The sequence below is a fragment of the Tyto alba genome, unplaced genomic scaffold (genome assembly GCF_018691265.1).
Source record: "Tyto alba isolate M040663 unplaced genomic scaffold, T.alba_DEE_v4.0 Super-Scaffold_23, whole genome shotgun sequence".
Classification (NCBI taxonomy): Eukaryota; Metazoa; Chordata; class Aves; order Strigiformes; family Tytonidae; genus Tyto; species Tyto alba.
In genome coordinates this window covers 30,563,398-30,591,362 of record NW_024881297.1, presented here as the reverse complement: position 1 = coordinate 30,591,362, position 27,965 = coordinate 30,563,398, and the positions used below count along the sequence as shown (strand labels likewise).

General features: G+C 71.2%; 3 protein-coding genes across 4 annotated transcripts; 1 reads left to right on the top strand and 2 right to left on the bottom strand.

The window, feature by feature from the left end:
* Positions 1 to 14: 14 nt before the first annotated feature.
* On the bottom strand, positions 15 to 15,486 carry LOC122153807 (arf-GAP with GTPase, ANK repeat and PH domain-containing protein 2-like). Of its 2 annotated transcripts, XM_042797002.1 has the most exons (19): positions 15,284 to 15,486; positions 8,179 to 8,237; positions 8,011 to 8,098; positions 7,256 to 7,341; positions 7,034 to 7,175; positions 6,819 to 6,953; positions 6,390 to 6,511; positions 6,131 to 6,283; positions 5,550 to 5,636; positions 5,357 to 5,461; positions 5,117 to 5,279; positions 4,915 to 5,034; positions 4,331 to 4,477; positions 3,926 to 3,985; positions 3,454 to 3,605; positions 3,280 to 3,370; positions 2,251 to 2,473; positions 1,905 to 2,160; positions 15 to 1,259 (listed from the first exon to the last, which is right to left on the bottom strand). In XM_042797002.1, the coding sequence occupies exons 1-19, from the start codon at positions 15,441 to 15,443 to the stop codon at positions 1,053 to 1,055; spliced, it is 2,556 nt and encodes an 851-aa protein (XP_042652936.1). In that variant the 5' UTR covers positions 15,444 to 15,486; the 3' UTR covers positions 15 to 1,052. The 2 variants fall into 2 exon arrangements, with proteins under 2 accessions (XP_042652936.1, XP_042652937.1); XM_042797003.1 differs by lacking the exon at positions 3,926 to 3,985.
* Positions 15,487 to 19,250: 3,764 nt separating this feature from the next.
* Positions 19,251 to 21,693, top strand: TSPAN31 (tetraspanin 31). Its single transcript, XM_042797078.1, has 6 exons — positions 19,251 to 19,379; positions 20,198 to 20,365; positions 20,737 to 20,817; positions 21,070 to 21,219; positions 21,307 to 21,435; positions 21,534 to 21,693. The coding sequence occupies exons 1-6, from the start codon at positions 19,317 to 19,319 to the stop codon at positions 21,606 to 21,608; spliced, it is 666 nt and encodes a 221-aa protein (XP_042653012.1). The 5' UTR covers positions 19,251 to 19,316; the 3' UTR covers positions 21,609 to 21,693.
* Positions 21,694 to 22,471: 778 nt separating this feature from the next.
* Positions 22,472 to 26,071, bottom strand: CDK4 (cyclin dependent kinase 4). The gene is made up of 7 exons (XM_042797077.1): positions 25,812 to 26,071; positions 25,355 to 25,490; positions 25,110 to 25,277; positions 23,775 to 23,884; positions 23,578 to 23,628; positions 23,357 to 23,492; positions 22,472 to 23,141 (listed from the first exon to the last, which is right to left on the bottom strand). Exons 1-7 carry the CDS (start codon positions 26,027 to 26,029, stop codon positions 23,049 to 23,051), a joined length of 912 nt encoding a protein of 303 aa, XP_042653011.1. The 5' UTR covers positions 26,030 to 26,071; the 3' UTR covers positions 22,472 to 23,048.
* Positions 26,072 to 27,965: the final 1,894 nt, after the last annotated feature.

The following is a 27,965-nucleotide window of genomic DNA, read 5'->3' as shown; positions in this document are numbered from 1 at the left end:
AGGAGCAGCCACGGTCACAGCGCCAAGTCCGACATTGTTACGTACTTACAGTTACAACCCGAGAGATGAAAATGCTGTACACGGCCCAGCCCCCGCCCCGGCACGGCCCGGACCCCCCTCCCGGCCCCCTCTCACCCCCCAGCCCCCCAAACCGGGGACCCTGGCTCAGCCTCGCTGGTGCTGCCGGGGCACGGGGTGCGTCAGGGGCGTCACAGCAAGGGGTGCCCCTACATTCACGGGGGTGTCCCGGGGCAGCGGACGGGGTGAGCCCCCCCCCCAAAGGCCCACGGCCAGCGGGAGAGGCGGCAGGGGTCCCACCGGCGGTTCCCCCCCCCCCCCCAGGCGCCATGGCACCGTGGTGAGGGGGGGGCTGGCTCTATCCTAACACTAGACGAAGCAATAAATTAAAGAGGTTCCCAAGGGGATGCTGAGAAAAGGGGGGGGGGACGGGACGGGTTGGGGTGTCAGGCCACGGCGGGGTGGGAGGGGGTGTACAAAAGGTTGTTGTAGAAAAGGAGGCGGGGGGGGCTGGGGGGAGGTGGGGTCTGCTCTGCTCCTGCCACAGAGCTGGGGGGGCTGTGCCAGGGGGGCATGGGGTGGGGGGGCACATGGCTGGGGGTGGCGTGGGGCGGGTGATGTGGTGCAGAGGGGGTGGCATGGATGGGGGGCGGGGGGGCACAGGGAGGGCGACACAATGGGGTGATGTGAGCAGGGTGCCACAGTGGGGGGGGGATGTGGCTCAGGCGAGGAGGGGGTGGCACGGGCGGGGGTGGCACGAGTGGAATGACGTGGGCGAGGGGAGGGCGAGGGGGGGCCGCAGCGGCACCGGGAGGGCGACCCAGTGCCACCACTGCCAGCCCCGAGCGCGGGCGGGGACCTGGCACGGGCGGGGGGGGCGGGGGGGGTGCAGGACCAGAAGAGACCCCAGCGGGAGCTGATTAATAAATAAGAGCATCAAAAATACAAACCGTGGGGCGGCGGTGGGCAACGCCGGGGCCAGCGGGCACCCGCAGTCCTGGGGAATGCCGAGCGGGCACCGGGCCCCGCGCCGGCTATACCAGGGCGGTCCGGGGCTCGCAGGGCCCCACGCTGGCGCAGCTGCTCTTGCGGCGCAGGCCGGGGGTGGCCGGGCTGCCGGGACCCTCGCCGGGGCAGCCGTGCTGCAGCAGGATGTCGGCGCACTCCTGGCTGCCGGCGCGGCGGGCGTAGAAGAGCGCGGTGCGGCCCTGCCCGTCCCGTGCCCGAACGTCCGCGCCGTACTGCGGGCACAGCTGCCGGGTCAGCCGCCGAACACCCCACGCGCACGCAAGCCACCATCACCAGCCCCCCCGGGGCCGTGGCACGGTCCCCGTGGCCACGCCACGTCCCTGGTAGCCATGCCGGGTCCCCCACGGGTGGGTTGCCTCTCCCCCTCCCGTGGCCACGGCACATTCCCCAGCGGCCAACCCACGCGTCTCTCGGCACGGTGGGGTTCCCATGGCCATCCCGACACTCCCATGGCCTGCCGCATCCCCCCACGGCCACACCACGTTCCCCATGACTATGCCATCTCCCCACAGCTATGCCACGGGTCCTCGTGACCACACCATGTCCCCCATGGCCACGTCACGCTCCTTGCGACCGTGCCATGTCATCCGTAGCTATGTCAGTCCCCACGGCCATGCCATCCGCCCTCTGGCCATGCCACGGTCGCCGTGACCACACACGTCCCCCACAGCCATGCCACGGTCCCCAAGACCATGCCACATCCCCGACAGCCACGCCGTAATCCCCCGTGACCTCCCTCCTGCCCATGTCACGACCCCCATGACCATTCCACGTGCCCCACGCCCACCTCCATGCCATGCCACGGCTTCTCCACCCCCCACCCCGTCTGCCCTCCACCCCCCCCTGCCCCGACATACCCACACCAGCAGCTGGGTGATGACCACGAGGGCCATGTCGCAGGCCATGTGCAGCGCCGTGCGCCGGTCCTTGTCGCCGGTGCTGATGTTGAGCTGCTCCTTCTTGCTGTGGGCCAGGAGCAGCAGCACCATCTCCAGGTCCTTCTCCTGCACCGCGCAGAAGAGCTGCTCCCCCAGTGGTGCCTCCGCCGCCGGCAGTGGTGCCAGGAAGAGCCGTTGCTCGTACTTGGCCCGGATCCACGACTCCCGCTCCTCCCTGGGGAGATGGGTGGCATCAGGGACCACACGGCCCCGGGGAGGTGGCGCTGCGGTGACACGGTGGGCGGGAAGCACAGGGGACACCCACCGGGAGGACTCGTGGGTGGGCTTGCAGCGGCCCTGTGGGTTCTTCTCCCAGATGCTGTTGGCAGTGGCGTTGCCGATGGACGTCAGCACCAGAGTGAGCTCCCGGGGCCAGTCGTCCAGGTCAAGGGAGCGCACACGGGAGAGGTGGGTGCCCAGGTTGCGGTGGATCCCCGAGCACTCGATGCAGATCAAGGCCCCCAAGTTCAGGCTGGCCCAGGTGGGGTCTGGCGGGGGATGCGCAGAGACCGTTGGCACCGCGCTGGGGGCATTGGGTGGCCCACGGCATGGCCCGTGGCAACACATGGCCATTGCATGGCTCGTGGCACCCCTGGGCTTGTGGCACCCCATGGTGCGTGGCATTGCGTGATCCATGGCACCACGTTCGCCCGTGGCACCACAAGGTGCCTCCTTGTCCAGGGCATTATTGCGTGGACCCATGGCATGACACGGCCCATGACGTCAGACAGCCTGCGGTGTCATGTGGGACATGGTGTTTCCTTGCCCACGTTATTGGGTGGCCCGTGGCATCGAGTCACCCCATAGCACCATCTGGCTCGTGGCACACCTTAATCCACACCACTCCGTGCCCAACGGCACCGTGTAACCAAGGCCATCTCATTGCCAATGGCCCGTGGCACCAAGTAACCAATGGCCCCACGCGGCCCACGGCACTGCGTGACCAAAGGCCCCCCGTGGCCTTCTACGGCCCGTGGTACCACGCAACCGACGGCCCCACATGGCCAGTACCCCACACGGCCCATGGCATTGTGACCAATGGTCCCCCATGGCTTCCAGCCCCACGTGGCCCCTGGCACCGTGTAACTCATGGCCCCACGTGGCCAGTACCCCACACGGCCCATGGCACCACGCAGCTGATGGCACCTCATGGGCCATGGCACTGTGACCAATAGCCCCCCACAGCCCCTGGCCCCACGTGGCCCATGGCCTCCGATGGCCCATGACACCGCGCAACCGGTGGCCCCACATGGCCTGTGGCCCCACATCACCCACACCCCCCCAGGAGACTCACTGGGTGCCCCGCAGTCCACGCAGAGCGAGTTGCCCCGGGCGTTGCGGATGGCCTGGATGGCCACGGCTTCGCTCTGGCTGTCCATGCGAGCCTGGGGGAGACGGGGGGGGGGAATGAGTGGGAGGGCAGCAGTGACGTGGTGGTGGTGGTCCCTGGCCACCCGCAGGGTCCTACCTTGTTCTTGCTGCTCTCGCAGCACTGCAGGCTGGCCAGGATCTGGCTCTCGATGGCCTGCACCCAGGCGTCGCGCTCCTCGAAGCTGCCCGCCTCGAAGTGCCACGTCTGGCCCGTGCTGGACACGATGATGAACTCGAAGTTCTCCTCCTCTGCGGGACCAGAGACCCCCCGGTGGGTGGTGGGACGGGGGGCTGGACGGCGGGCGGGGGGGATCCCCTGGCCAGGAGGTGCCGGGCTGCCCCAGCCCCACCCTCGCCAGCACCCCCCCCCCCATCTTCCACCCCCTGCACCCAAAGGGGTGCCCACCCCGCTGGTCCCCACCACGCACCCAGTCCCGGGGACCCCCCGTCTCTGCCCGGCTGCCGAGCAGGGAGGGGACGTCGGGGCAGGGGATGAGATGGCGGCAGGCGAGGATGGGACACAGCCACATGCATGAGTGGAGCAGGCCACGCGCCACGCACCACGTTACCTGTTTTATAAATATTTCTTAAACTACCAAAGCTTTTTAATTTCCACATTTTGCGCTTGGCTGCAGAGGGTCCGGGGCAGCGAGAGCAGAGAGAGGAAATGGGGAGAGAGAGTCATGAGAGGAGCCCGCAAAGCCCTGGGGGTACGGAGGACGGCGCCAGGGTGCAGGGGGGTGGCAGGCAGTGGCAGAGCAAGGGGGGGGACACGTGGGCAGGGCAGCAGTGGCTGAGCGTGGCACGGGGGCGTGGGGTGGGCAGGATCAGGCCCAGATCCTCCATTCGCCGGAGCCCTGGGGCATCCTGTGGCATCCGCCCCACGGGGCGCGGTGGCGTTGTCCCCATGGTTCTGTGGCCACTGTCCATGAGTGACCGGGGGGGCTCGGGGCACCCGTCCCCGTGACGCTCACCTTCTGCCTGCCCAGCCGAACCCTCCGTCTTGGACGGCGTCATCAGCTTCTTCCGCCGGTGCTTCTTCCTGTCGATCATGGGCGACGGCGGCGGGTCTTTGCCTGAGCTGCTGGGGCTGGATACGGCCTCGAAGGCCGGGGGAGCGTCTGCCAAGAGACCCGCACGCGGGGCTGCTGGCGGCCCTCGAGCTTGCCAGGGCCACCGCGCTAATGAGGGTCACTGGGGCCACCCGGGGCAGAAGGAGCAGTGGGCTCACCAGCGCCACTGGAGCCACCAGTCACCAAGTTCACCGGGCCTGGGGGATCGGGTCTCCGAGCCCGCTGGGCTCGCCAGGCTCGCTGGGGCCACCAGGGTCACGGGAGCCACTCGGCTCACCAGGGTCACACGAGTCACTGGGAGCGCTGGAGCCACTGGGGTCACTGGGCTCACCTGGCTCGGTGTGACCTCCAGGGCCACCAAGGGCCACCGGGTCCCCCGGCGTCACCCCGGGGTCACCAGGGCTCAGCGGGGCCACCACAGGCTCTGCCCTGGGGAGGTGTCTGGGTCCACGAGCGCGAGGGGTGATGGGGACGGGGACACTCACCAGAGCCGGACAGCTTGGTGCTGGAGGCAGAGGCGCAGCGCTGCAGGGACCGCTCAGCCTTGCCCGCGCCCTTCATCCCCGGCTCTGGGGGGAGGCTGAGCCCCACGGGGGAGGCGCCAGCTGCAGGTGGGGAAGGACTGGTGGTGACACAAGGGTCCCTCCCCCCCCCCCCCAGCGCCACCACCACCGCCCCAGTACTCACCACCACCCTCGGGCGCCGTCCCGCCGCCCACGTCCTTCACCAGCCCGTTGATGCTGGCGGAGGGGCCGCAGGCGGAGATGGCGCGGGGCGGGCGCTTGCCGGGGACCTTGACGGTGGTACGGAGAAGGTCCATCTCCTTCCCATGGGTGCTGTGGATATAGTCCTGCCACGGGGACAGGCGGGGGCTGAGACTGGGGCTGCCCCCGCCGTGGGGACAGGGGTGGGGACGGTGACACTCACGTTGATGCTGGGGTGGTAGAAGAGGAGCCCGTTACTGGACAAGGTCACGTACTTCTTCTTCCACTCCTTGTTGAGGGAGTTGCCGCTGCGCTTCAGCAGGAAGCTCTGGGGACGACGGGAGGGTGAGGGGGACAGGGAGGGGACAGCTGGGGACAATGTCGTGTCCTACCTCTGCCACCACTGCCCCACCAACCTGCTTGATGGGGATGGCGCGGCCGCTGCCCGCCACCTCGCCCCGGCTGTCCAGGCTCCGCTTCTCCGAGTCGCTGCCCCGGCGCGTCTGTGGGGACGGGAGTGGGCTCAGCAGGACGCGTGGCACTGCTGGGGGTACCCGGGGTGCCACATCCCCCCCCCACCGCGGGGACACCTCGGGGTGCCCACAAGTCCCCCACTGCCAGAGCCCCATGGTGGGGACACCCTGGGTGCCATGGGTGTCCCCCATCACCACCCTGGCAGGGGGGCCCCCTAGACGCCACGTGTCCCCCTGTGCCACCACCACCGTATCAGGGGGACACCCCAGGCGCCGCGTGTCCCCTGCTGCCACCACCCTGCCAGGGGACACGCCAGGTACCGTGTACCCCCCGCTGCTGGGTAGACACCCCAGGTGCCACGTGCCGCACGCTGCCACCATCCTGCTAGGCGACACTGTGGGTGCCACATGCCCCTCTATGCCACTACCACCGTGCCAGGGGGACGACCCAGTTGCCACCACCTGTCCAGGGGGACACCGTGGGTACCACGTGTCCCCCGCCGCAGAGGTCCTGGCGCACTCACGGCGAAAAGGCTGGTGCGGCGCTTGGCCCCGCGGTGCAGGGAGCTGGGGGTGCCCAGCGGGGCTGGGGTCTCGCTCCGCAGCTCCCGGTGGCTGACGTTGGGGGTGGAGGGCAGTGAGGACGAGTAGTCGCTGGTGTGGCCACCGTTGCTGGCCTGGATGGGACAGGGAGGTCAGTCCCGGCACTGGCGTCCTGTGGCTGGAGGGCTGGGGGTGGGGGGCGGCCCCTGGCCAGGGTGGGCGAGCTGGGGGGGGCGGTACCTGGCCCGGGTGGATGCCCCCGACGGGGGTGGATGCGGCGGAGTGGCTGGGGGTGCTGGGCAGAGATTTGCAGGACGCCACGAGCTGCTGCTGCTTCTTCAGTGCCACGACCTTCTGGGCGACTGTGCCGAGAGCCTGGTGTCAGGCGGGCCAGGCTGCCGAGACCCCCCCGGCCCCGCCTTGGCCACGCTCTCCAACCCCCTGGACACGGCCCCCCTCCCACCGCAGCCACTGGCCACTATCCCCATTCCACCCAGCCGTGGCTCTGTGCCGCTCTGGCCACAAGTCCCATCCCACCCAACCACAACCGCCATCCCACGCTGGCCACGGTCCATCGTACCTGGTCACCGGCCCCCATCCCACCCCCAGCATGCACCCCCCCCCCCCCACCGGGCCTGCCAGGGGAGCCGAGCACCCCAAGACACCCACCCTCAGTGAAGACCCGGTCAACATTGAGGCCGTACGTGGCGCAGGTCTCGTAGTAGAGGCATCGCTTCATGTCCCCGCAGAGCGCCTGGGCTCGGGCATCCTCGATCACCCGGGGGTTGGAGGAGCTGATCTTGTCTGGGGGGGGGAGCAGGGGACTCAGGCGGGGGTTGTCCCCTCCCCATCCCCGTGGGGCTGGTCCCACACCCCCAGCTCACCCTGGGTGCCCACCAGCGCCAGGGCCACCTCACTGGTGCCCCGGTAGCCGCTGAGCAGCGCGTGCAGCTGCGTCACCTCCTCAAAACTGCTCTCGTTCTCCAGGCTGAAGACGAAGATGACGGCGTCTGCCCAGCTGGCAAACTGGGGGGGGTACGCGGATGGGGGTCAGGGCTCGGCCCTGGCCAGCAGGGTGCCCCCCTGCCCCCCCAGCACCCACATACCTTGGCGTCCGGGGCGCCTCCTTCCTCCCGGATGAGCAGGAGGTGGCTCTGGCCATCGACCATCACCTCGCGCTTGAACTGACCACCTGGAGCCGGAGGGCGGAGAGGGCAGGAGTCCTGTGGCTGTGCCTGACCCCATGGCCTCGAACATCCCATGGCCATGCCCAGCACCACGGCCTCATCCAGCCTCATGGCCATGCCCAGCACCACGGCCTCATCCAGCCCCACAGCGATGCCCAGGACCATGGCCTTCCCTGTACCTGTGGCCTTGACTGTCCCCATGTCTTTGTCCACCCCCATGGCCACACCAACCACCACGGCCTTGGAAATCTCTATGGCTTTGTCCAGTCCACAGCCATGCCCAGCACCATGGCTCTGACCATCCCCATGGCCATGCCCAGCACCATGGCCGCATCTGTCCCCATGGCCCTGACCATCCCCATGGCCCTGACCATCCCCATGGCCATGCCCAGCCCCATGGCCCTGACCATCCCCATGGCCCTGACCATCCCCATGGCCACGTCTATCCCCATGGCCCTGACCATCCCCATGGCCATGCCCAGCCCCATGGCCCTGATCATCCCCACGGCCATGCCCAACCCTATGCCTTGTCCATCCCCACAGCCATGCCCAACCCTATGCCTTGTCCATCCCCACAGCCATGCCCAACCCTATGCCTTGTCCATCCCCACAGCCATGCCCAACCCTATGCCTTGTCCATCCCCATGGCCATGTCCAGGCCTGTGGCCACTCACTCTCGGTGGGCTCCAGGCCCACGTAGGAGCCGGTGAGGAAGCGGTGGACGAGTGCTGACTTCCCGCTCTTGCTGCTGCCCAGGACTCCCTGGGGAGAGGGCAGAGGGGGCATCAGGGTGGCCGAGGACGGGAGGACACGGGGCAGGGACATGGGGATGTGGTACCCACCAGCCGGATCTCGGGGACGGAGCGGCCCAGGGTCCATTCCTGGCTGTTCACCAAGGCCTCTGTGGGGAGGAGAGGGGTGAGACGGCGCCCAGGCACCCCCGGCACCCCCCAGCACCCCAGCCTAGGGTAGGACACGGCCACCCCCAGCCCTGCGGCAGCACCACCAGCAACATCCTGCGTGGGCAGCCACGAGCTGTCACCAAGCAACGGCACCGCACTGAGCTTGGCGGGGGCGGCAGGAGGGACGCAGAGACGCGGCGTGGCGGGGACGGGGGATGTGGCGCCCCGCTTGCCATGGGCACGAGGACGCAGGGGACACAGGGACGTGGCAGGCACGAGGATGGAGCATGGCAAGAGGACATGGCGTGGCACAGGGACCTGGTGGGAACCAGGACACGGCGGGCACCAGGACACGGTGGGCATCAGGACACGGCGGGCACCAGGACACGGTGGGCACCTGGACGCAGCGTGGCACAGGGACACGGCGGGCACCGGGACGTGACATGGCACGAGGACACCATGGATTCCAGGACACGATGGGCACAAGGACACGGCGTGGCACATGGTGGGAACGAGGATGCGATAGAGGTGGTGCACAACAACATGGCAGGCACGAGGATGCAGCATGGCACAAGAACGTGGCATGTCACAGGGGCAAGACGGGCACGAGGACATGATGGGCACCAGGACATAATGTAGCACACGGTGGGCACGAGGATGTGACGGACGTGTGTCAGTGCACGCAATGTGGCAGGCACGAGGATACGGCATGGCACAAGGACGTGGCGTGCACGGGGACACAACAGGCGCGGTAGGAGGATGTGGTGTGGCATGGAGACATGATGGGCACCAGGATGCGGCGTGGCACGAGCACACGCTGTGGTGCATCCACGGGCACAAGGATGTCGTGGACGTGGTGCGCGAGAACATGGGAAGCACCGGTGGGGCTTGAGGACATGGCGTGGCACAAGCACACAGCGTGACACAAGGACGTGGTGTGAGTGACACAAGGATGTGGCATGGCGCAAGGACGCTGCCTGTGCCTCCCACACCCCCTGCCCACCACCCCCAGCACAACATCTCACCTCCTGCACCATGAGAAGGGGAAACTGAGGCAGGGCAGAGCCCCTCCCTCCCCCCTCCAATCCTATGCCTCAGTTTCCCCTGTGCCATAGGCAGGGCTGCCCCCCGCCAGGTGCACGGCAGGCGAGGGGTTAATGCTGCTGCCTGTCACCCCGCACATCGTCACCACGGAGCTGCCACCCACGGGTGTCCCTGCTGCCACCCCCAGCAGGCTCTGCCCACACGCCCCACGGCACCGGTGGGTCAGGGATGGGAGTGGGGCAGCCAGAGGGACGGGCAGGCGCAGGGCAGCTGTGGGGCAGCCGGACAGGTGGATGTGGGGGTGAGTGGGACAGAAGGACGGACGAATGTGTGACGCACGGATGGCACCGGGGATGGAGGAGCGGACGGACGGATGCTGGGATGGAAAGGCGGGTGAGGGGTTGGCCCCTGAGCTGGCCCCACTGGGGAAACTGAGGCACGGAGCCCTTGCCACGACTGGCCTGACACACACCACCCCCCCCCCCCCCCGTGCTGGCTGCCCCGTGGGACCCTGAGGCCAGGCAGGGGCCAGGACACCTGGGGCCCCTCGTGGCAGGGGTGGCCCTGCCCGGTGGGTCACAAGTCCCCAGCCACCCGCCCCCCCCAACCCACACACCCCCAGCCATGGGGCGCAGACGGGTCCCTCTGCTCCACTCAGGGCACAGCCCCTCCCCGGGCACGTCCAGCAAGCGGAGCCAGGCTCCCCACACCCACCTCCTGCCCCACAGCCACGGGGAAACTGAGGCACGGTAACATCCCCCCCTCGCCCAGCCCGCGCGGGGCAGCAGGCGGTACCCCCCCCCCCCCCCAAACCCCATCCCTCCTGCACCCAGGTGACTGAGGGACACGGGGAAACTGAGGCACAGTGTGGCGGAGCACAGGACCCCCCCCGGCCCCCCCCCCCGGGCCCGGTACTCACTGGGGGAGGCGCCTCTGCCCAGGTCGGTGCTGAGCAGGGCCCAGGGGGGCGCGGGGTGGGTGGGGGTGGCCGCCGGGCTCTTGGCAAAGATCCCACTGATGAACTTGAGCATCTTGCGGTCGCGGGTGGAGGCTCGGCCGCCCTCGCGCCCCCGTTTCAAGCCCGTTTCGGCGAGGGGGGGTGCAGCGGGCACCGGCGCCAGACCCCCCGGTCCTGGGTGCAAATCGCTGTAATCCAGGGTCTTGCTTTTGCCTTTGTGGGGGGAGAGCCGAGCCCGCGCCAGCGGTCGGGGGCCCCCCTCGGCCCCCGCTTTGCCCCCCGGTTTGGGGCGCCCCTTGCCTTCGCCCTCGGGCCAGGAGAGGCGGCTGCCGGCGGTTTTGTGGGTGCCTTTGCCCGCCTTGGCGTCGGGGCCCACCTTGGCCCCGCTGGTCGTCACCGTCTTGAAGGGTTTGGTGCCGGCCAGGCGCAGGCGGCGGGCCCCGGCTGCCGGGTGCGGGGAGGACACGCCGGGTGCCGGGTGGGACGGGGCTCTGCCCCCATCCGCAGCGCCCTCGGGGTGAACCCAGCTGGCCTGGCCCAACAGCGGGCGCCGGGGGGCTGCCGAGGGGTGGGGGCACTCCTGGGGTGCCCGACCCGGCTCCCCCAGCGCCTCCAAGGTGCCCTTGGCCCCCCGGGTGAAGGCGTCAGGTTTGGGGGGCACAGCGGGAGGAGGCAGCAGTGCCGGGTCGGGCTTGGGGGGCACGGCCGGGGGCAAAGGCAGCAGTGCCGGGTCGGGTTTGGGGGGCACGGCCGGGGGGGCGGGTAGCAACGCCGGGTCGGGTTTCGGGGGTAGAGCGGGGGGCAACAAGGCCGGGTCGGGTTTGGGGGGCACGGCGGGCGGGCCGGCGGCGGGCGTCGAGGCGGGCGAGTGGGGGCGGTTGGCGCCATGCCCGCTGCGGGGCTCGGCGAGCTGGGGGGCAACCGGAGCTTCGGCCGCCGGCTTTGGGCCGGGACTGGGGGTCCGGGGGCTTCCGGGGGGCACTGGGGCGTCGATGGGGCCGGAGCCGGCGGTACTTATCCAGAGAGCGTCCTGGCGCTGGAAAAGCCGCTCGGGCCTCTTGGTTTTGCCGCCGCCGCCACCGCCGGGGTCTTCGGCGCGGGCAGCATCAGCCGCCTGCCCGGGGCGGGGGGCTCCATCGCCGCCCCCCCCCGCCTGCTCCGGCTCCCCTGGGGCTGCCACCGACTCGAGCTTGACCAGGGTGAGGGAGATGAGGTAGGTGGTCCGGCGCTGGAGGCCGGTGGTCCTGCTCATGGGTGCGGGCAGGGCAACTCCCCCCCCCGCCTCCTCCACTCCTCGAGCCGGGCAGGCAGGCAGAGCCCCCCCTCCCTGTGTGTGTCCCCCCCCCCCCTTTTTCTCCCCTCGCCGGCTCCGCGTCCGCCGGTGCCGGGAGGATGCTCGGCGCGGTCCCCACCCCCGGCCCTGCCTCCCCGAAGCCTTCCCCGCTCGCCCGCCCCCGGAGGGGTTGGCACCGCCGCGCCCCCCCCTTCCCAAATCCACCCCCCCCACCCCCCCCACGCCGGGAGCGGGGCCGACCCCCCCCCCACTCACCCCAACCCCGGGTTAGCGACCGGGGGGCATCGTGGGGGGCTCCCCCCTCCTCCCCAGCGCTGGTGGAGGAGATGGAGGGATTGGGGGGGGGGGGATGTTTCAAGGGTTGGGGGGGCTCTGCGGGTGAGGGAAGATGTGAGCGGTGATGGGGCGGGGGGGTGGAGGTTGTGGGGATGGGGGAGGAGGATTGGGGGGTCAGGGGGTGGAGGAAACGGGGCGGTGATGGGGAGGGGGGTTACGGGGAGCTGAGGGGGCTGGGGGGGGCGGAGAGGGGAGTTATGGGCCGTGGGGGGATGGAGGGGTGGGGGGGGTGATGAGGGGTTATGGGGCGGGGGGGGCCATGCCCGGGACCCCCCGGGCCCGGGGCTCACGGCAGCGCCCCGACGGGTTCGTCCTTGGCGGCGGCGGGGGGGGCCGGGGCCCGGCGGGGGGGGCCCTGCGCGGCCGGGGGGGGCCGGGGCCGCCGCTCTCCGCCATGCGCCGCTCCCGGGGCCGGGCCGGGGGCGGGGGCGGGCGGCGGCCCCGCCGCTACCGGGCAGGCGCGAGCGCTCCCGGGCGCCCCCCCCCCCCCCGCAGCCGCCCCCCCCCGCGCCGGTCCCGACACCCGCCTGCGCTGCCCCACGCACCCCCTGTCCCCGCCACCTTCCACCCCCCCCATCCCCTCACCGTGCCCCCCGACACTCTGGCCCCGCCGTACCCCCTGCCCCACCCTCAGCCCTCTCCCCATCCCTGGATCATCCCTCCAGACTTCCAGCTCCCTCTGTCCCTCCCTCCCACCCCCCTGCACCCCCCAATCCCCTCCCTTCACCCCCGTCGGGCAGCGCTGGGGGTCTGGTGCGGGGGGGGGGGCCGTGGGGCCCATGGGAGTTGTGGGGGACTGCGGAGGGTGGGGGGGGGTGTCTGCGAGACTGTGGGTGGCCATGAAGGGCTGGGGGAGCCCTGGGGGGCTGTGGGGAGGCGTGGGGGGGCCTGTGGGGACCACAGACACGGGGCAGGCCCCGGCTGCCCATTTTTCCAGCATTTTTAGCAGCAGCGCAGAAACCCTCCACATCCCGTTGCCACGGCAACAGCGAGGCTGGCAACGGGGGACCAGCCGTGACACCCCGGGCCAGCCCGTCACCACCACGCGTAAACACCTCCCCGGCCTGTGCCGTGTCCGTTCCATCCCCCCCTCGCCAGCGTCACCCACCAGCCACACACACTGCCATGCCAGCGTGTCCCCCCGGCACAGCCTGGGGAGGGACACAGGGCCTGGAGACACGTGCAGGGTCCCGGGGTGGCCACAGGACCCCCGGGACAGGCCCAGGGGTGGGGACAGGGCTCGGGGGTGGGCACGGAGCTCGGAGACAGACACGGGGCACTGGGGACGGACACGGCGCCCAGGGACAGACGTGGTGCTTGGGGGCGGACACGGCATTCGGGGATGGACGCAGGGTTTGGGGACAGACACGACCCCTGGGGACAGACACACCTCTTGAGGACACCCCGCTTGCTCAGGCTTAGCGGAGCAGGACCCCCCCACCCTTCCATGCCCACCCTAGGTTGCCCGGGAGGTGGGTGCTGGCACCCAGTGGGAAAAGATAGATGGGAGGGGGGGGAGGGATGTGGCCCCATGACCCCTATGGGACAGATGTGCCCGGGGCCGAGGGGACAGGGGGGGCCTGTGGGGCTGGGGGCCACATGTATGGTGTGTCCCTCCCCTGCCCCGCGCAGGGGCCCTGGGGAGCTGGCACGTCTCCGGTGCTCGTGACAGAGCTGGGTGCGTCGTCCCAGCAACCCGCCCACGGCCCCCAGCGAGCCGCCACGGCGTGTCCCCCTCCCAGCACCCGCCGAGGATGGGGGGGCACCCCCTGAGCCTCCGTCTTGTCCATCCCTGTCACCTCAGCCCCATGGCCCTGGGGGTGACACACTGGCCCCGGCCAGATTGTGTCCCCATGCCAGGCTGAGGGGGTCTGGCCCCTCTTAGCCCCTCCACGGTGCCGGTGCTGCCCCCTCCCAGTGCAGCTCAGCCCCCCCCAGTGTCCCCCAGCAGCCCCCGGGTGAGGGGTGAGGGGTGGGTGCCCTCCCCATCGCTCAGGGGTGGCCCTCATGGCACCGTGACCCACACTATGGGGGTGGGGGTGTGTCATGCCAGGTCTGACCCCACGCCAGGACAGCCATGTCCCCATCCCATGTCCCCAGGCCCTGCTGGCCCCCCCAGTGCCCCTCTCCAGAGTCGGGGGGGCGGAGGGAAGGGGAGTGCACCCCTGGGGTGGGGGCACAGTGGCCAGCACCCCCTGGGTGCAGCCGGGCTCTGGGAGGTACCGGGAAGAGGGGTTTGGGGGGGGTCCTTTGCACCCCCCCCATTGGTGCTGGTGGTGGGTACCACTTTGCAGGCGCTTAGCAACAAGGCATCCCCCTGCTTCCTGTTGCCATGGCAACCATGCTGGGGACATGCCAGCGCACGGGGGGGGGGGGGGGGGGGGTGGGCATAGGGATGCGGGGGTTCAGCATGGGTTGGGGGGAGTGGGTGGGTTGCACTGGCGCCCATTCCCCTCAGTAATACCATCCAACCAGACACCCACCGGGGGGGGGGACCACGGGGTGGGAGAGCACCCCCTCCAAACTCCATGGGGCTCCCCAAAACAGCCCCCCCGCCCCCCGCCCCCCAGCAGCAGGGCCCCCCTCAGTGACTGCCGGAGGTGAGGAAACGGCCCACGTCACCGACCGCAGTGCCGGGGCTGCTGCGCCGGAAACCGCCCGATGGCACAGCCACGGCAAAGCGGGGCGGGCGCCCCCCGGCCCCCCCCGGCGGGTCCCTGCGCCCCCCCGTGTCCCCCCATCACGGCTCCTCATGGCGGGGCTGGTGCTGCTGGGCCCGGCCGGGTCCCTGCCGCGACAGCGGGCAGAATTGGGCCTCGGCCGCACTGGGGTGCCGGGCAGCGGTGCCCCACGATCTGGGGGGAATTTGGGGCCCCCAAGCTGGGACAGGATCCCCCAGCGCGGCTGCGGGTGCCACCGCCGGGTGCGTGGCGCGGGTCAGGGAGGAGCAGCGTCATCTCCTGTCCATCATCCGTCCACCCATCCCTCCACCTGTCTGTCCGTCCATCCCTCCATCCGCCCTTCCCTCCACCTGTCTGTCCGTCCATCCCTCCGTCCGCCCTTCCCTCCACCTGTCTGTCCATCCATCCCTCTGTCCACCCATCCCTCCACCTGTCTGTCCGTCCATCCCTCTGTCCACCCATCCCTCCACCTGTCTGTCTGTCCATCCCTCCGTCCGCCCTTCCCTCCACCTGTCTGTCCGTCCATCCCTCCCTCCCTCCCTCTTTCCCCCTGTCCATCTGTCCATCCCTTCAGCCAGCCGGCTGCCTGTTCACCCATCCACCCATCCATCCGTCCGTCCATCCGTCCATCCACCCACCCGCCCGCCCGCCCGCCCATCTGTCCATCCACCCCTCACCCATCCCTCTGTCCACCCCCACCCTTCCCGGCCGGTCCCCCGGGGGTGCCCGTACCTTGCACCACGCAGAGGGACGCGGTGAGGCTGGCCCGGAGCCGCGGGTCCGGCACCGTCTCCACCAACCGAATCAACTTATTCACGTGTTTCTTGGCCCCTTCGTGCCGCTTCACCTCCGCCCGGATGGCGGCCAGCACCTGCTGCCGGGGGGGGCTCATGGCACCCTTAGGTGCGGGCAGGGTCCCGCCGGGTCCCCGGGGTCATGGCTCAGCTCCGCTTGCCGTCGTCCCCCCCTCGGTTCATCCGGCCCCGCCGGGCCGCGCTTCCTGGCTGGCGTCACCCCGGTTGGGTGGCTGGCGTCACCCCGGGGGGGCTGGCGTCACCCCGGGGGGGAGGCTGGCACGGGCGCCCGCCGGCGGGCGCAGGGTTGGGCCTGGGAACCCAGGGAGCACCGGGGCGGCGTGGCGGTGCCCGGCCCCGTCAGCGCGTCGGGACACGCCGGAGCCCGTCGGACGGCACGGCACGGCACGGCACGGCACGGCACGGCACGGCACGGCACACCCGCCGCCTCCGGCAGCCCCGCCACGCCGGGGGGGCACGGAGGGGAGATGGGCACCACCGGGCAGGGGCGGCCGAGGGGACACGGCGGGGACACGCCAGCGGCACGGGAAGGACAGGCGGGGGCTGGGACACACCAGGGATGGGGACACACGGGGATGCGCACGAGCAGCCAGGCGAGGACATGCGTGTGCTGGGGACGCAACAGGGCACTTAGACGTGCACCCGTGGGAGTGTGTGCAGCCCCGGACACACTGGGGACATGTGTGCAGGCACGCAGACACGCTAACGACATGTGTGCAGTGAGACAGGCCCACTTGGGACATGTGTGCAGCCATATAGACATGCTAACGACATGTGTGCAGTGAGACAGGCACATCTGGGACACGTACAGCCATAGGTACATGCTAGGGACATGCGTGCAGCCACACAGCCACGCTAGGGTCACGTATTCAGTGACAAAGACACACTGAGGACACATGTGCAGCCACAGAGATGCACTAGGGACCTGTGTACGGCGCCACGGGCACAGCAGGGATGTGTCCGGGGCGATGGGGTCTCTCTTTAGGGACATTAGTGGGAGGGGGGTAGCGACGGCAGGGATCTGGAGGGTGGGCGCGGGATGGGGCTCTGGGGGGGCGGGAGCCGCTCCCTCCCGGGTGTCCCCGTCCCCGCACCCACGGCCCTGCACCCTGGGCACGTCCCCATCCCGGCTGGGTCCCCCACCCGCCCCACGGCCCCCAGCTCCAGCCTCCCTGGCCCCCCTGAGCTCCCCCAGCTACCCCTTCCCCACCTCCCCCGTGCCCTCCCAGCTCCATCCCCCCGGCACTCACTGCCCCCGCCCCATTCCATCCTCCCCATCCCCCTAAGCCCCCCCAGCTCCATCCTCTGTCTCCCCCACCCTGTGTCCCCCCAGGTCCACACCCCTGGTACCCGCTGAGCCCCCCCAGCTCCATCCTCTGTCCCCCCTGTATCACTCCAGCTCCATCCTCCCTGTCCCCCATATTCCCCCAGCTCCATCCTCCCCCCCCCCTGCGCCCCCCCAGCTCCATCCTCCTCTTCTCCCTACATCCCACCAGCCCCATCCCCCCTGTCCCCACGGGGTCCCCCCCGCACCCCCCATCCCATGGAAGATGTGCTCTAAGCCAGCGTTGAGATCCTTCCCGCTGGGTCGCAAACCCCACCCGCATCTTCGGGTGACCCTGGAAAAGCCTCCTGAGGGGCACAGCCCTGGGGGACAGCACCACCGTGGGGGCAGACGCCCCCCGCCCGGCCGCTGACACCCCCAACCCTCCTCATCCGAATCCCCTTCCCTTGACGAGGAAGGAGCTCGTTAGCGTGGCCGTGACGCGGGCCTGGAAGACGGCGTTGAGGAAGGCCCCCACCTCCTCCTCCTCGGCCGCCACCATCTCCTCGGGGCCCCTCCCGGGTGTCCAGTGGGGCCAGGAAGCGGGAGAGGGTGGGCTTGGGGGGGAGCCTCGTCCCACACACAGGAGGAGCCCCACATGGGGAGGAGGGGGTGACAAGGGGGGCAAGGGGCCGTTTGGGAAGGGGGATGGGGAATGGAGGGATGGGGGAGACGAGGTGTGGGGTGGAGGTGGGGGATGGAGGTTTGGGGTGGAGATTTGGGGTGGAGGTTTGGGGTGGAGGTTTGAGGTGGAGATGGGGGATGAAGATTTGGGGTGGAGGTTTGGGGTGGAGGTTTGGGGTGGAGACGGGGGATGGGGATTTGGGGTGGAGGTTTGGGGTGGAGATGGGGGATGGGGATTTGGGGTGGAGATTTGGGGTGGACGGAAGGGTGGGGCCGGAGGGGTGGGCATGGGTGGGTGGACAGATGGGTGCGCGGGTGGGAATATGGGTGCGAGAGGGGACGGACAGCCGAACCCAAGGGGTCTGAGTGGAGACAGACGGACAGAGAGACGAATGCATGGACGGACAGACGGACGTGCTGCAGGGGGGTGTTGGGAAGGCCCGACGGCCGGGTGAGTGCAGGGACAGCTGGGCGGACGCGTGAGCGGATGGACAGACAGACGGGTGGTGCCAGCTGGCCTCGCCGATGACGGGGGGACCCCAGTGCTGGGGGGGGGGACACGGACACCCCGAGCCTGGCTGGGGCAGGTGGGGGTTCGGCTGTACCCCACAACCAACCCTGGCTTGGTTGGGGCACGGCACGGCTCAGAGCGGGGCCAACCCAGGGGCAATTTGGGGACATCCCCCCCCCCCCCCAGTTTTACCCCATCCCCTTCTGGCTGCGCAGGGCAGGGGCTTCCCAGCCGCGCCTCCCCCCCCACATTGGGCGTTTAACACCCCAAAATCTCGGCGACCCTCCCGGGGAGTGGCCCCGCAGCAGCCCCCCCTTTATCACCAGGGGCTGTTGAACATTCGAGGGGGCAAATCGGCCCCTCCGAGGCCTTGGCTGGGAGTGGTGGGGGGCACGGCCCCCCCGCCTGCCCTGCACAAAGCTCCGGGGGGGACTGGGGGGGGCTTGGGTACTGGGGAGGCTGCAGGGGCCGTGAGAGGGAGATAGGTTATGGGGGGTCTGGGGGGGCAATGGGGGGGCCACGGACGCCTATGGGGCTATGGGAGACCATAGGGCAGCCTAACAGTTTGGGGGGGGGATGTAGGTGCCTGTACCCCATAGACCACCACCCCTGGTATGGGGGGGTCCATAGGGTACGAGGGGGGTTGTGGGGAGACCTGGAAGTGCTTAGAAGGACTATGGGGGGGCTATGGGGTACCTGGGGGTGACTAGGGGGCACCGTGGTGGACTGGGGAAGGTTTGGGGGGGGGGTCAGAGGCACCTGAGAGCTGCAGGGGGGGCACAGGGACAGGCAAGGGAGATTATAGGAATTCTGTAGGACGTGGGGGTATAGGGGGCTATAGGGGGCTATAGGGGGCTATAGGGGGCTATAGGGGGCCGGGGGGCGCTACAGGAGGCTGTGGGGGTCCTGGGGGAGCCATGGGGGCCTGAGGGAGGGGCCGGGGGTGCTGGGAGGGCTAGGGGGTCAGACAGGGGACCGGGGGGGCTTTAGGCAACAGGGAGGCTATGGGGGTCCAGCGGAGCTAACAGGGGGTCCGGGGGGGTAATGGGGGGTGTTATAGGCAACCAGGAGAGGGGGTCCTGGGAGGGCTAATAGGGGACCTGTGGGGCGGGGTTATAGGCAGCCAGGGAGGCTGTGGAGGTCCAGGGGCGCTAATGGGGCCCCGAGCGCCTCTGCGGGACCGGGGCGGGGGGGGGGGGTGGGCCCCCACAGGACCCCCGGGGGGTCCCGGTCCCGCCCCCCCCCCTCGGGCATTCACCGCGGCCTCAGGGCGCTCTGTGCGCATGCGCCGCGCCCCCACCTCGAGCGCTTCCGCCCGTCCTTCCCGGAGCGCAGGCGCAGGGGCGGGGCGGCGCGCAGGCGCAGGGCGGTGGGCGGGGCGGCGCGCAGGCGCAGTGTGGCGCTGGGCGCGGGGCCGGGATTTAAAGGGGCCGGAGCGGCCGGGGCTGCGCTGCCCCCCCACCCCCGGGACCCCCCCGGGACCCCCCCGCCATGGTGTGCGGCGGCTTCGCCTGCTCCCGCAACGCCCTCTGCGCCCTCAACGTGGTCTATGTGGTGAGCGGGGCCGGGGGGGGGGCCTGCAATAATGGGGAACCCCCTTACCCCCCTCCTCGCGATTTGGGGCGGGGGGGGGGCGGCCTGTGCCCCCCTCCCGCTGAGGGACTGGGCGCCCGCGCTGCTCTGGGGGTGCTGGGATCCCCTCTTCTTGGGGGGGGGGGGGGCACTGTTAGGTTCCCCCCCACAAAGGGTGAGGCTGAGGGGGGAGATGGGGGGGGGGCACGGAAGGGGGATCCCCCCCCCCCCCAATTCGGGGTTGGGGGGGCTGTGAGGGGACCTTTGGGGTCCCCCCCCGCTCTGGGGGTGCTGCTGCTGGGGCTGGGCGGGGGGGGGGGTGCCCCAGGCCCACGAGTGGGGGGGCCCTCGTGTCCACATCCCTGTGCCTGCTCCATCCTTGTGTGTCCGTGTCCGTGTCGTGTCCCCGCGGGGGGGTCTGGCTGCCCCGGCCCCTCTACCCGGGGGGGGGGGGGTCACTGGGGGGTGGGGGACGGGGTCTGTGTGTGCCCCCCCCCCCCAAATGGCCTTGGGACCCCACCCCGACCTCAAAGACACGAGACACACACACAGTCACAATCTTGGGGGGAGGGGGGGAGCACCCCCCCCCAGAACCCCCCCCCGGGCACCCCCCCCCGGCACCCCCCCCAGCACCCCCCGCTGCCCTGGGGGTGGGATGGGGGGAGCCGGGGATGCGCCCACATTTGTGAGCCCGCCGGTAGCGATGCCCCAGTGGGGAAACTGAGGCACGGTGGCACCGGGGTGCCCCCCCCCCCCCGAGGCAGAGGGTGCCGGGGTGACCCCCCCCCCCCCCCCCGCAGCTGGTGGGGCTGCTCCTGATCGGGGTGGCCGCCTGGGGAAAGGGCTTCGGCATCGTCTCCAGCATCCACCTCATCGGGGGCGTCATCGCCGTCGGCGTCTTCCTCCTCCTCATCGCCATCGTGGGGCTGGTGGGGGCCGTCCACCACCACCAGGTCATGCTCTTCTTTGTATCCTTTAATTGGGGGGGGGGGGATGACACCCCCCCCCGACACATGACCCCCCCCTTCCTCAGTGCCCTCCCAACCTCCCCTGGTGTCCCCAGCCCCCTCCGTGGGGATATGGGGGGGGGACAGGGGAGGATGGGGGGGCGGTGAGCACCCTGCGCTGGGAATATTGGGGGGGGGGGTGTGTGGGGGGGGGGCACACACACACACACCAGAGGAAATGGGGTCCTGGAAGTGCCACCAGTGGGGGACAGGAGCTTCAGCCTCCGCCCCATGGGCAGAGGGACCCCTGAGGGGGGAGCAGTGGGGTTTATGGGGTGGCATTCAGAGATTTGGGGGCACCCCCCCCTCCTTGACTCAGCCCCCCCCCCCAGTACATGATTATCCTGGGCCTCGTCTTCGTCTTCCAGTTTGGAGTCTCCTGCTCCTGCCTGGCCATCAACCGGAGCAGGCAGGTGGGTCCTGCCCGTCCGACTGCCCCGGGGGGGGGCACGCTGACACCGCCCCCCCCAGCCCCACGCAGCCCCTGGGGGGGTCCGCAGCCCCCTGAGCGGGGCGCAGGGATGGGGTGGGGGACGCCCCCTCCGACCCTTGGGGGTGTCTCACTGATGGGGGGGGGCGTTATCCCTATGGTGGGGTTGTGGGGGGGGTCATTGGTTGAATTTTAAGGGGGGGTCTCTGCCCGGTGTCCCCCACCCCCGGCACAGGAGGGGCTTTTCAGCTCGGCTTGGCCCATCCTGAGCAACGAGACGAAGGCGGAGCTGGAGCGGAGGCTGGACTGCTGCGGGCTGCTCAACCGCAGCGCCGACCCCCCTGCCGCCCTCGCCTTCCAGGCCGACTTCCACGTCTGCCCGGCTGTGAGTGGATTTTGGGGGGGGGGGGGAAAACCCCTCTGCTCCTCCCCCCCAGCCACTCACCCAGTCTCTTTACCCCCCGCCCTCTAGAAATGCAAAACCCTCCTGGGCAAAGACCCCCACGCCAAGTGCCTGACCTGCGGCGAGAAGATGCTCCAGCACTCGGATGAAGCCCTGAAGATTTTGGGGGGGGTCGGGCTCTTCTTCAGCTTCACGGAGGTAACGGGGGGGGGGCAGGGGCACACGCACTTCAGGAGAGGGGGAGGCGTCGCCGCAGCCCCCCCTCCCCTTTGGTTACCCTGTCGCCTCTCCCGCAGATCCTGGGAGTGTGGCTGGCCATGCGCTACCGCAACCAGAAGGACCCGCGGGCCAACCCCAGCGCCTTCCTATAGCGGGGGGGCCCCCACATCCCTGCTTGGGGAGGGGGGGGGCCCCCCACATCCCTGCTTGGGGAGGGGGGGGCCCCCCACATCCCTGCTTGGGGAGGGGGGGGGGCCCCACATCCCTGCTTGGGGAGGGGGGGCCCCCACATCCCTGCTTGGGGAGGGGGGGGGCCCCCACATCCCTGCTTGGGGAGGGGGGGCCCCACATCCCTGCTTGGGGAGGGGGGGGGGCCCCCACATCCCTGCTTGGGGAGGGGGGGGGCCCCCACATCCCTGCTTTGGGGGGGGGGGGGCCCCCACATCCCTGCTTGGGGAGGGGGGGGCCCCCCCACCGCGTCCCCCTGCCGCTGACAGGCCACCCGCTGTGGCCGCATGAAGCCTCGGGCACAGGGCAGCACCCCCCCCACTGCAGTGTGTGTCCCCCCCCCAGGGCAGACAGTGGCCAGTGGCCACCCCGGGGGGGGGGGGGCGGCCCACCTGCCCCCCAGGAGCAACCCCCCCCCCCCCCCCGCCCCTGCCAGGGCACAGCACAGCTCCCCGCCCATCCCAGTTTGATTTCCCTCCGCCCCAAACCGGTGCATACATCCCACAGCACCCCCCACCCCCCCCCCACGGCGTGTGCCCCCCAGCCTGGCCCTGTGCCCCCCTTGCTGCTGGGGGGGGGCCAGGATGGTGTCTGTGTGTGTGTCCCCCCCGCTGCCACCGCAGGGACGTCACCCTGTCCCTGTTCAATAAACGCTCTACAGCGACTCTGGCTCCGGCTCCGTGGGGCAGCCCCCCCTGCCCCCCCCCCTCCATGGGGCAGCCCCCCCCCCCCCCCGGGTGTGTGTTCCCCCCCCCCCCGACACGCACGAGGTGGGCGAAGCGGCAGGTGGGGAGCTGGGGTGCTGCCCGTGCCCCTTTATTAGCAGAGAAGGGGGGTGCCTGTCCCTGTGTGTTCCCCCCCCCAATGCACAAGGGCCCCCCCGGCCCCCCCAGCTCCATCGCGCGAGCAGAGCACCAGTGCAGAGATGCGCCGCCTTCCCTTGCACGTGGCTCGCACGAGGACGGGGGGGGCCATGTCCTTCTTGCACAAGGATTGGGGGGGGGGGGGGGCCATGTCCTTTTTGCACAAGGAGGCGGGGGCCATGTCCTTCTTGCACGAGGGTTGGGGGGGGCCAAGTCCTTCCAGCTCTCATGAGGGGGGGGTGGGGGGGGCACCTCCCAGCACCCACCTTGCACGAGGATTGGGGGGGGGGGGAGGCGCGTGTGTGTGTGTGTGTGTGTGTGCTCCAGCTCTCGTCGTGGGGGGGGGTCCCAGGCCCCCATGCAAGCCCCCTGCACATCCCCCGAGCTGGAAACGGCTCCATTCTGTGTCTGTAACCGCGGGGGGGGGCTGTGGGGGGTGTTGCAGCAGGGTGGCCCCCCCCTAAATCCAGGTGCTCCCCCCGCCCCCCCCCGCGGCAGCTGCTACCCCTCGCCTGCCCCCCGGTCCTGGAGGTAGAGATGCCGCAGGGCGTTGTAGGCTGAGATCCGCTTGTAGGGGTTGAAGGTCAGCATGTCCTGGGGGGGGGGCACGGGGACACCGTCAGGGGACAATGGGGGGGGGGCAGCCATGGCCCCCCCCTCCCTCCCCGCACCCAAAGGGGTCCTGCAGAGCTCAGGGGGCAACGTGGCTCCTTCTGTGTGTGTCCCTGACCGTGCTGCCCCCTGCTTCGGCCCTGGGGGGTGGTGGTGTGTCCCCCCCCCCACACCCACTGACCCCCCCCCCATCTCACCAGCAGCAACTGGGTCCCCAGTGGCTCCATCTCGGGGACGAAGCCCTCGATGGGCTGGGGGGGCCGGGCGGGGAAGGCGCAGCGGGGCAGGGCCACGTCCAGCGGCCAGTCGTCCTCCACAGGGAGCCCGATCATGCTGGGGGGGCGCACAGAGGGGCAGGGTAAGGGCTGGGGGACCCCCTGCCCCCCCCCCCCTCAGCCCCCCCCCCCCCAAAACTTACTCAAAAATCTTGCCCAGCTGGTCAGCTTCTGAGTTACCACAGAAAAGTGGCCTGGGGACACGCACACACAGGGAGATGTCACGAGGGTGGGGGGCACAGGGGTGGCACCCCCAGGTGAGGGGCAACCTGAGCATCCCCACCCAGCAGCACCCCGGGGTGCCCCCCAGCAGTGCCCCCCGTCTGCCCCCCCAGCTCACTTCCTCCGGAACATCTCGGCGAAGATGCAGCCCACGCTCCACATGTCCACGGGCGTCGCGTAGGTCGACTGCAGCAGCACCTCGGGCGCCCGGTACCACAGGGTCACCACCTGCCACGGCACCCACGGCTGTGCCCACCCGGGACCCACAGCGCCCCGGGGTCACGGCCAACCCAACCCACGGCTGCGCCCACCCGGGACCCACAGCGCCCCGGGGTCACGGCCAAACCAACCCACGGCTGTGCCCACCCGGGACCCACAGCGCCCCGGGGTCACGGCCAAACCAACCCACGGCTGTGCCCACCCGGGACCCACAGCACCCCAGGGTCACGGCCGACCCAACCCACGGCTGTGCCCACCCGGGACCCACAGCGCCCCGGGGTCATGGCCAAACCAACCCACGGCTGCGCCCACCCAGGACCCACAGCGCCCCAGGGTCACGGCCAACCCAACCCACGGCTGTGCCCACCCGGGACCCACAGCGCCCTGGGGTCACGGCCAAACCAACCCACGGCCACCCACGGCTGCGCCCACCCGGGACCCACAGCACCCCGGGGTCACGGCCGACCCAACCCACGGCTGTGCCCACCCGGGACCCACAGCGCCCCGGGGTCATGGCCAAACCAACCCACGGCTTCGCCCACCCAGGACCCACAGCGCCCCAGGGTCACGGCCAACCCAACCCACGGCTGTGCCCACCCGGGACCCACAGCGCCCTGGGGTCACGGCCAAACCAACCCACGGCCACCCACGGCTGCGCCCACCCGGGACCCACAGCGCCCCGGGGTCACGGCCGACCCAACCCACGGCCACCCACAACACCCTGGGGTCACGGCCAAACCAACCCATGGCCACCTTGATCTGTGGGGTCAACCTGGGCCCCACAGCTCCCATAGCCCATTGGCCACCCAAACCTGTGGCCACTTGGCCCCAAGGCTCCCCAGACCCACAGCCACGCACTAAATCCACCCGGGACCCACAGCTCCACCCAGTTCCTGGCCACCCAGACCTGTGGCACCCAGCACTGCGGCCACCTGGCTTTAGGGCCACCCAGGACCTTGGACTCAAAGCCAACCTGACCCACGGTCACCAGGATCCCCAGCCACCCGCGTCTGTGCCCACCCGGGACCCACAGCTCCTTGGCTTCATGGCCACCTCAGCCCGTGGCCACCAGCCACCTGGCTCTGAGCCTACCTGGGACCCACAGCTTCTTGGGGTCACAGTCAACCCAACTCGTGGCCACCAAGACCCACGACCCACCTAGACCTGAGCCCACCTGGGACCCACAGCTCCTGCCACCAACCCCCACGGCCTCTGCCCCCCCCCCCCCACGCACCACGGGGGTCAGGGCCATCTGGCAGCTGTAGATACGGGCCAGGCCGAAGTCGGCCAGCTTGACCTGCCCGCTGCTGGTCACCAGGATGTTCTCGGGCTTCAGGTCCCGGTGCACGATGCAGTTCGAGTGGAGGAACTCAAGGCCACGGAGGAACTGACGCATCAGGTCCTGGGGGGTGACAACGCCGGCCATGAGCAGCGCCCCCCCCCCCCCCCCCAAAACTCCTCGACCCCCCCCGGACCCACCTTGATGGTGTCGAGGGGCAGCCCGGGCGCAGGCGCCTTGTCCAGGTAGGTCTTCAGGTCCTGGTCCACGTGCTCGAAGACCAGCGTCACCTTGGTCTCGCGCTCTGTCCTCGCGCTGGCGCACACGTCCATCAGCCTGGGGCACGGGGGGGGTCAGCGGGGTGGCGGCTCCCCCGGGACCCTCATCGCCGCTCCCCACGCTCCCCCCGCCCAGGAGATGCAGGGCGGGAGACGGTCCCCCCCTCACCCCATGGCCGGAGGTGGTGCCTGTCCCTTGTCCCCCCGTCCCACGACGATGGGGTGGCAGACGGTGCAAAGCCCCCTCACCCCCCGCCAGCGCGGCCACGGAGCAGGGGACAGGGGCTTCAGCGGGGCAGCGCCGTGGGGCAGCGCCGTGGGGCAGTGCAGCGGGGCAGCATCGTGGGGCAGCGCCGTGGGGCAGCGCCGTGGGGCTCACCGGACGATGTTGGGGTGGTCAAAGTGCTCGAGGCGCTTGAGGAGGGCGACCTCGCGGACGGTGCTGAGGGGGAGCCCGTTATCGGTCGTCTGCACCCGCACGTTCTTCAGCGCCACGAACTTCCCGCTCTGCCGGTCCCGCGCCTTGTACACGGTGCCGTAGGCGCCCACCCCGATCTCGGCCACCGGCTCGTACTGCGTCCGCCCGTCCTGCGCCATCCTGCCGCGGCCCTGCACGGCCGGCAGCTGCACCCCGCACCCCGCACCCGGCACCCCGCACCCGGCACCCCACACCCCAGCACCCCACACCCCGGTACCCCGCACCCAGCACCCCACACCCCCGCACCCCACACCCCGGTACCCCACAGCCCAGCACCCCACACCCCGGCACCCCGGCACCCCGGCACACCGCACCTGGCACCGGGCACCCCGCACCGGTACCCCGGCACCCCGCACCCCGCACCGGGCACCCCACACCCCAGCACCCCACACCCCGGCACCCCGCACCCCGCACCGGGCACCCCACACCCCAGCACCCCACACCCCGGCACCCCGCACCCCGCACCGGGCACCCCGCACCTCAGCACCCCGCACCGGGCACCCCGCACCCTGGTACCCCGGCACCCCGCACCCGGCACCCCACACCCCAGCACCCCGCACCCCGCACCCCGGCACCCCGCACCGGGCACCCCGCACCCCGCACCGGGCACCCCGCACCGCACCCCGGCACCCCAGCACCCCACACCCCGGCACCCCGCACCCCGCACCGGGCACCCCGCACCCTGGTACCCCGGCACCCCGCACCCGGCACCCCACACCCCAGCACCCCGCACCCCGCACCCCGGCACCCCGCACTGGGCACCCCGCACCCCGCACCGGGCACCCCGCACCGCACCCCGGCACCCCAGCACCCCACACCCCGGCACCCCGCACCCCGCACCGGGCACCCCGCACCCTGGTACCCCGGCACCCCGCACCCGGCACCCCACACCCCAGCACCCCGCACCCCGCACCCCGGCACCCCGCACTGGGCACCCCGCACCCCGCACCGGGCACCCCGCACCGCACCCCGGCACCCCAGCACCCCACACCCCGGCACCCCGCACCCCGCACCGGGCACCCCGCACCCTGGTACCCCGGCACCCCGCACCCGGCACCCCACACCCCGCACTGGGCACCCCGCACCCCGCACCGGGCACCCCGCACCCCGCACCGGGCACCCCGCACCGCACCCCGGCACCCCAGCACCCCGCACCCCGGCACCCCAGCACCCCCGGCACCCGGCACCCCGCACCGGGCACCCCGCACCGCACCCCGGCACCCCACACCCCACACCCCAGCACCCCACACCCCGGCACCCCGCACCCCCGGCACCCAGTGCCCTGCACCCCTCTGGCACCCACCAGCCGGCACCCCGCGAGCCCCCCAGCACCCCCGTGTCCCCTGGCACGGCACAGCCCCCCCCTGCGCCTCGACCCCCCCCCAGCACCCCCTGGGACCCAGCACCCAGGTCCCCAAGCACCCCCAAACCAGCCCCCCCCCCCCCCACCGGCACCCAGCACCCTGCAACACCGGGCAGCCCCCCCCGGCACCCCGCGACCCCCCCGCCCTCGGCACCCCCCAGCACCCACCCCACGCCCCCCCCACAGTCAGCACGCAGCACCCCACGACCCCCCGCACCCCCCACCCCCCCGGGCCCTGCTCCTCCCCTCTGCGACCCTACAATAACAACCTCCGGGGTCGCCCCCGCCCCCACTGTCACGCGTGGAAGGGGGAAGTGACACCCCCCACCCCCCCCCCCACGGGGAGAGCGAGTGTACAAAAGGAGGGGGGAGGGGCACCCGCGTGGGGACACCACGTGCGCGGTGGGTGTGTGGGGTGGGGGACACGAACACGCGGGACTCACCGGGCGCGCAGGACTATGCGGTGCGAGCCGGGCGGGGGGGGCGGGGCTGGAGGACCGGAACCAGCGAGATGGGCCGGCAGGAAGGGCCGGGGGGGGGGGCGAGAGTGGGGGGTGACTCGGACTCGTGGGTCCGTGGACTGGGGGGCGCGGAGGGAAAACGCCCCCCGTGTGGGTCCCCACGCGGCTGCCTTGGGCGGGGGGAGGGGCACTCGGACGCGTGGGTCCCTCCCACGGGGGCGAGGGGCGGGG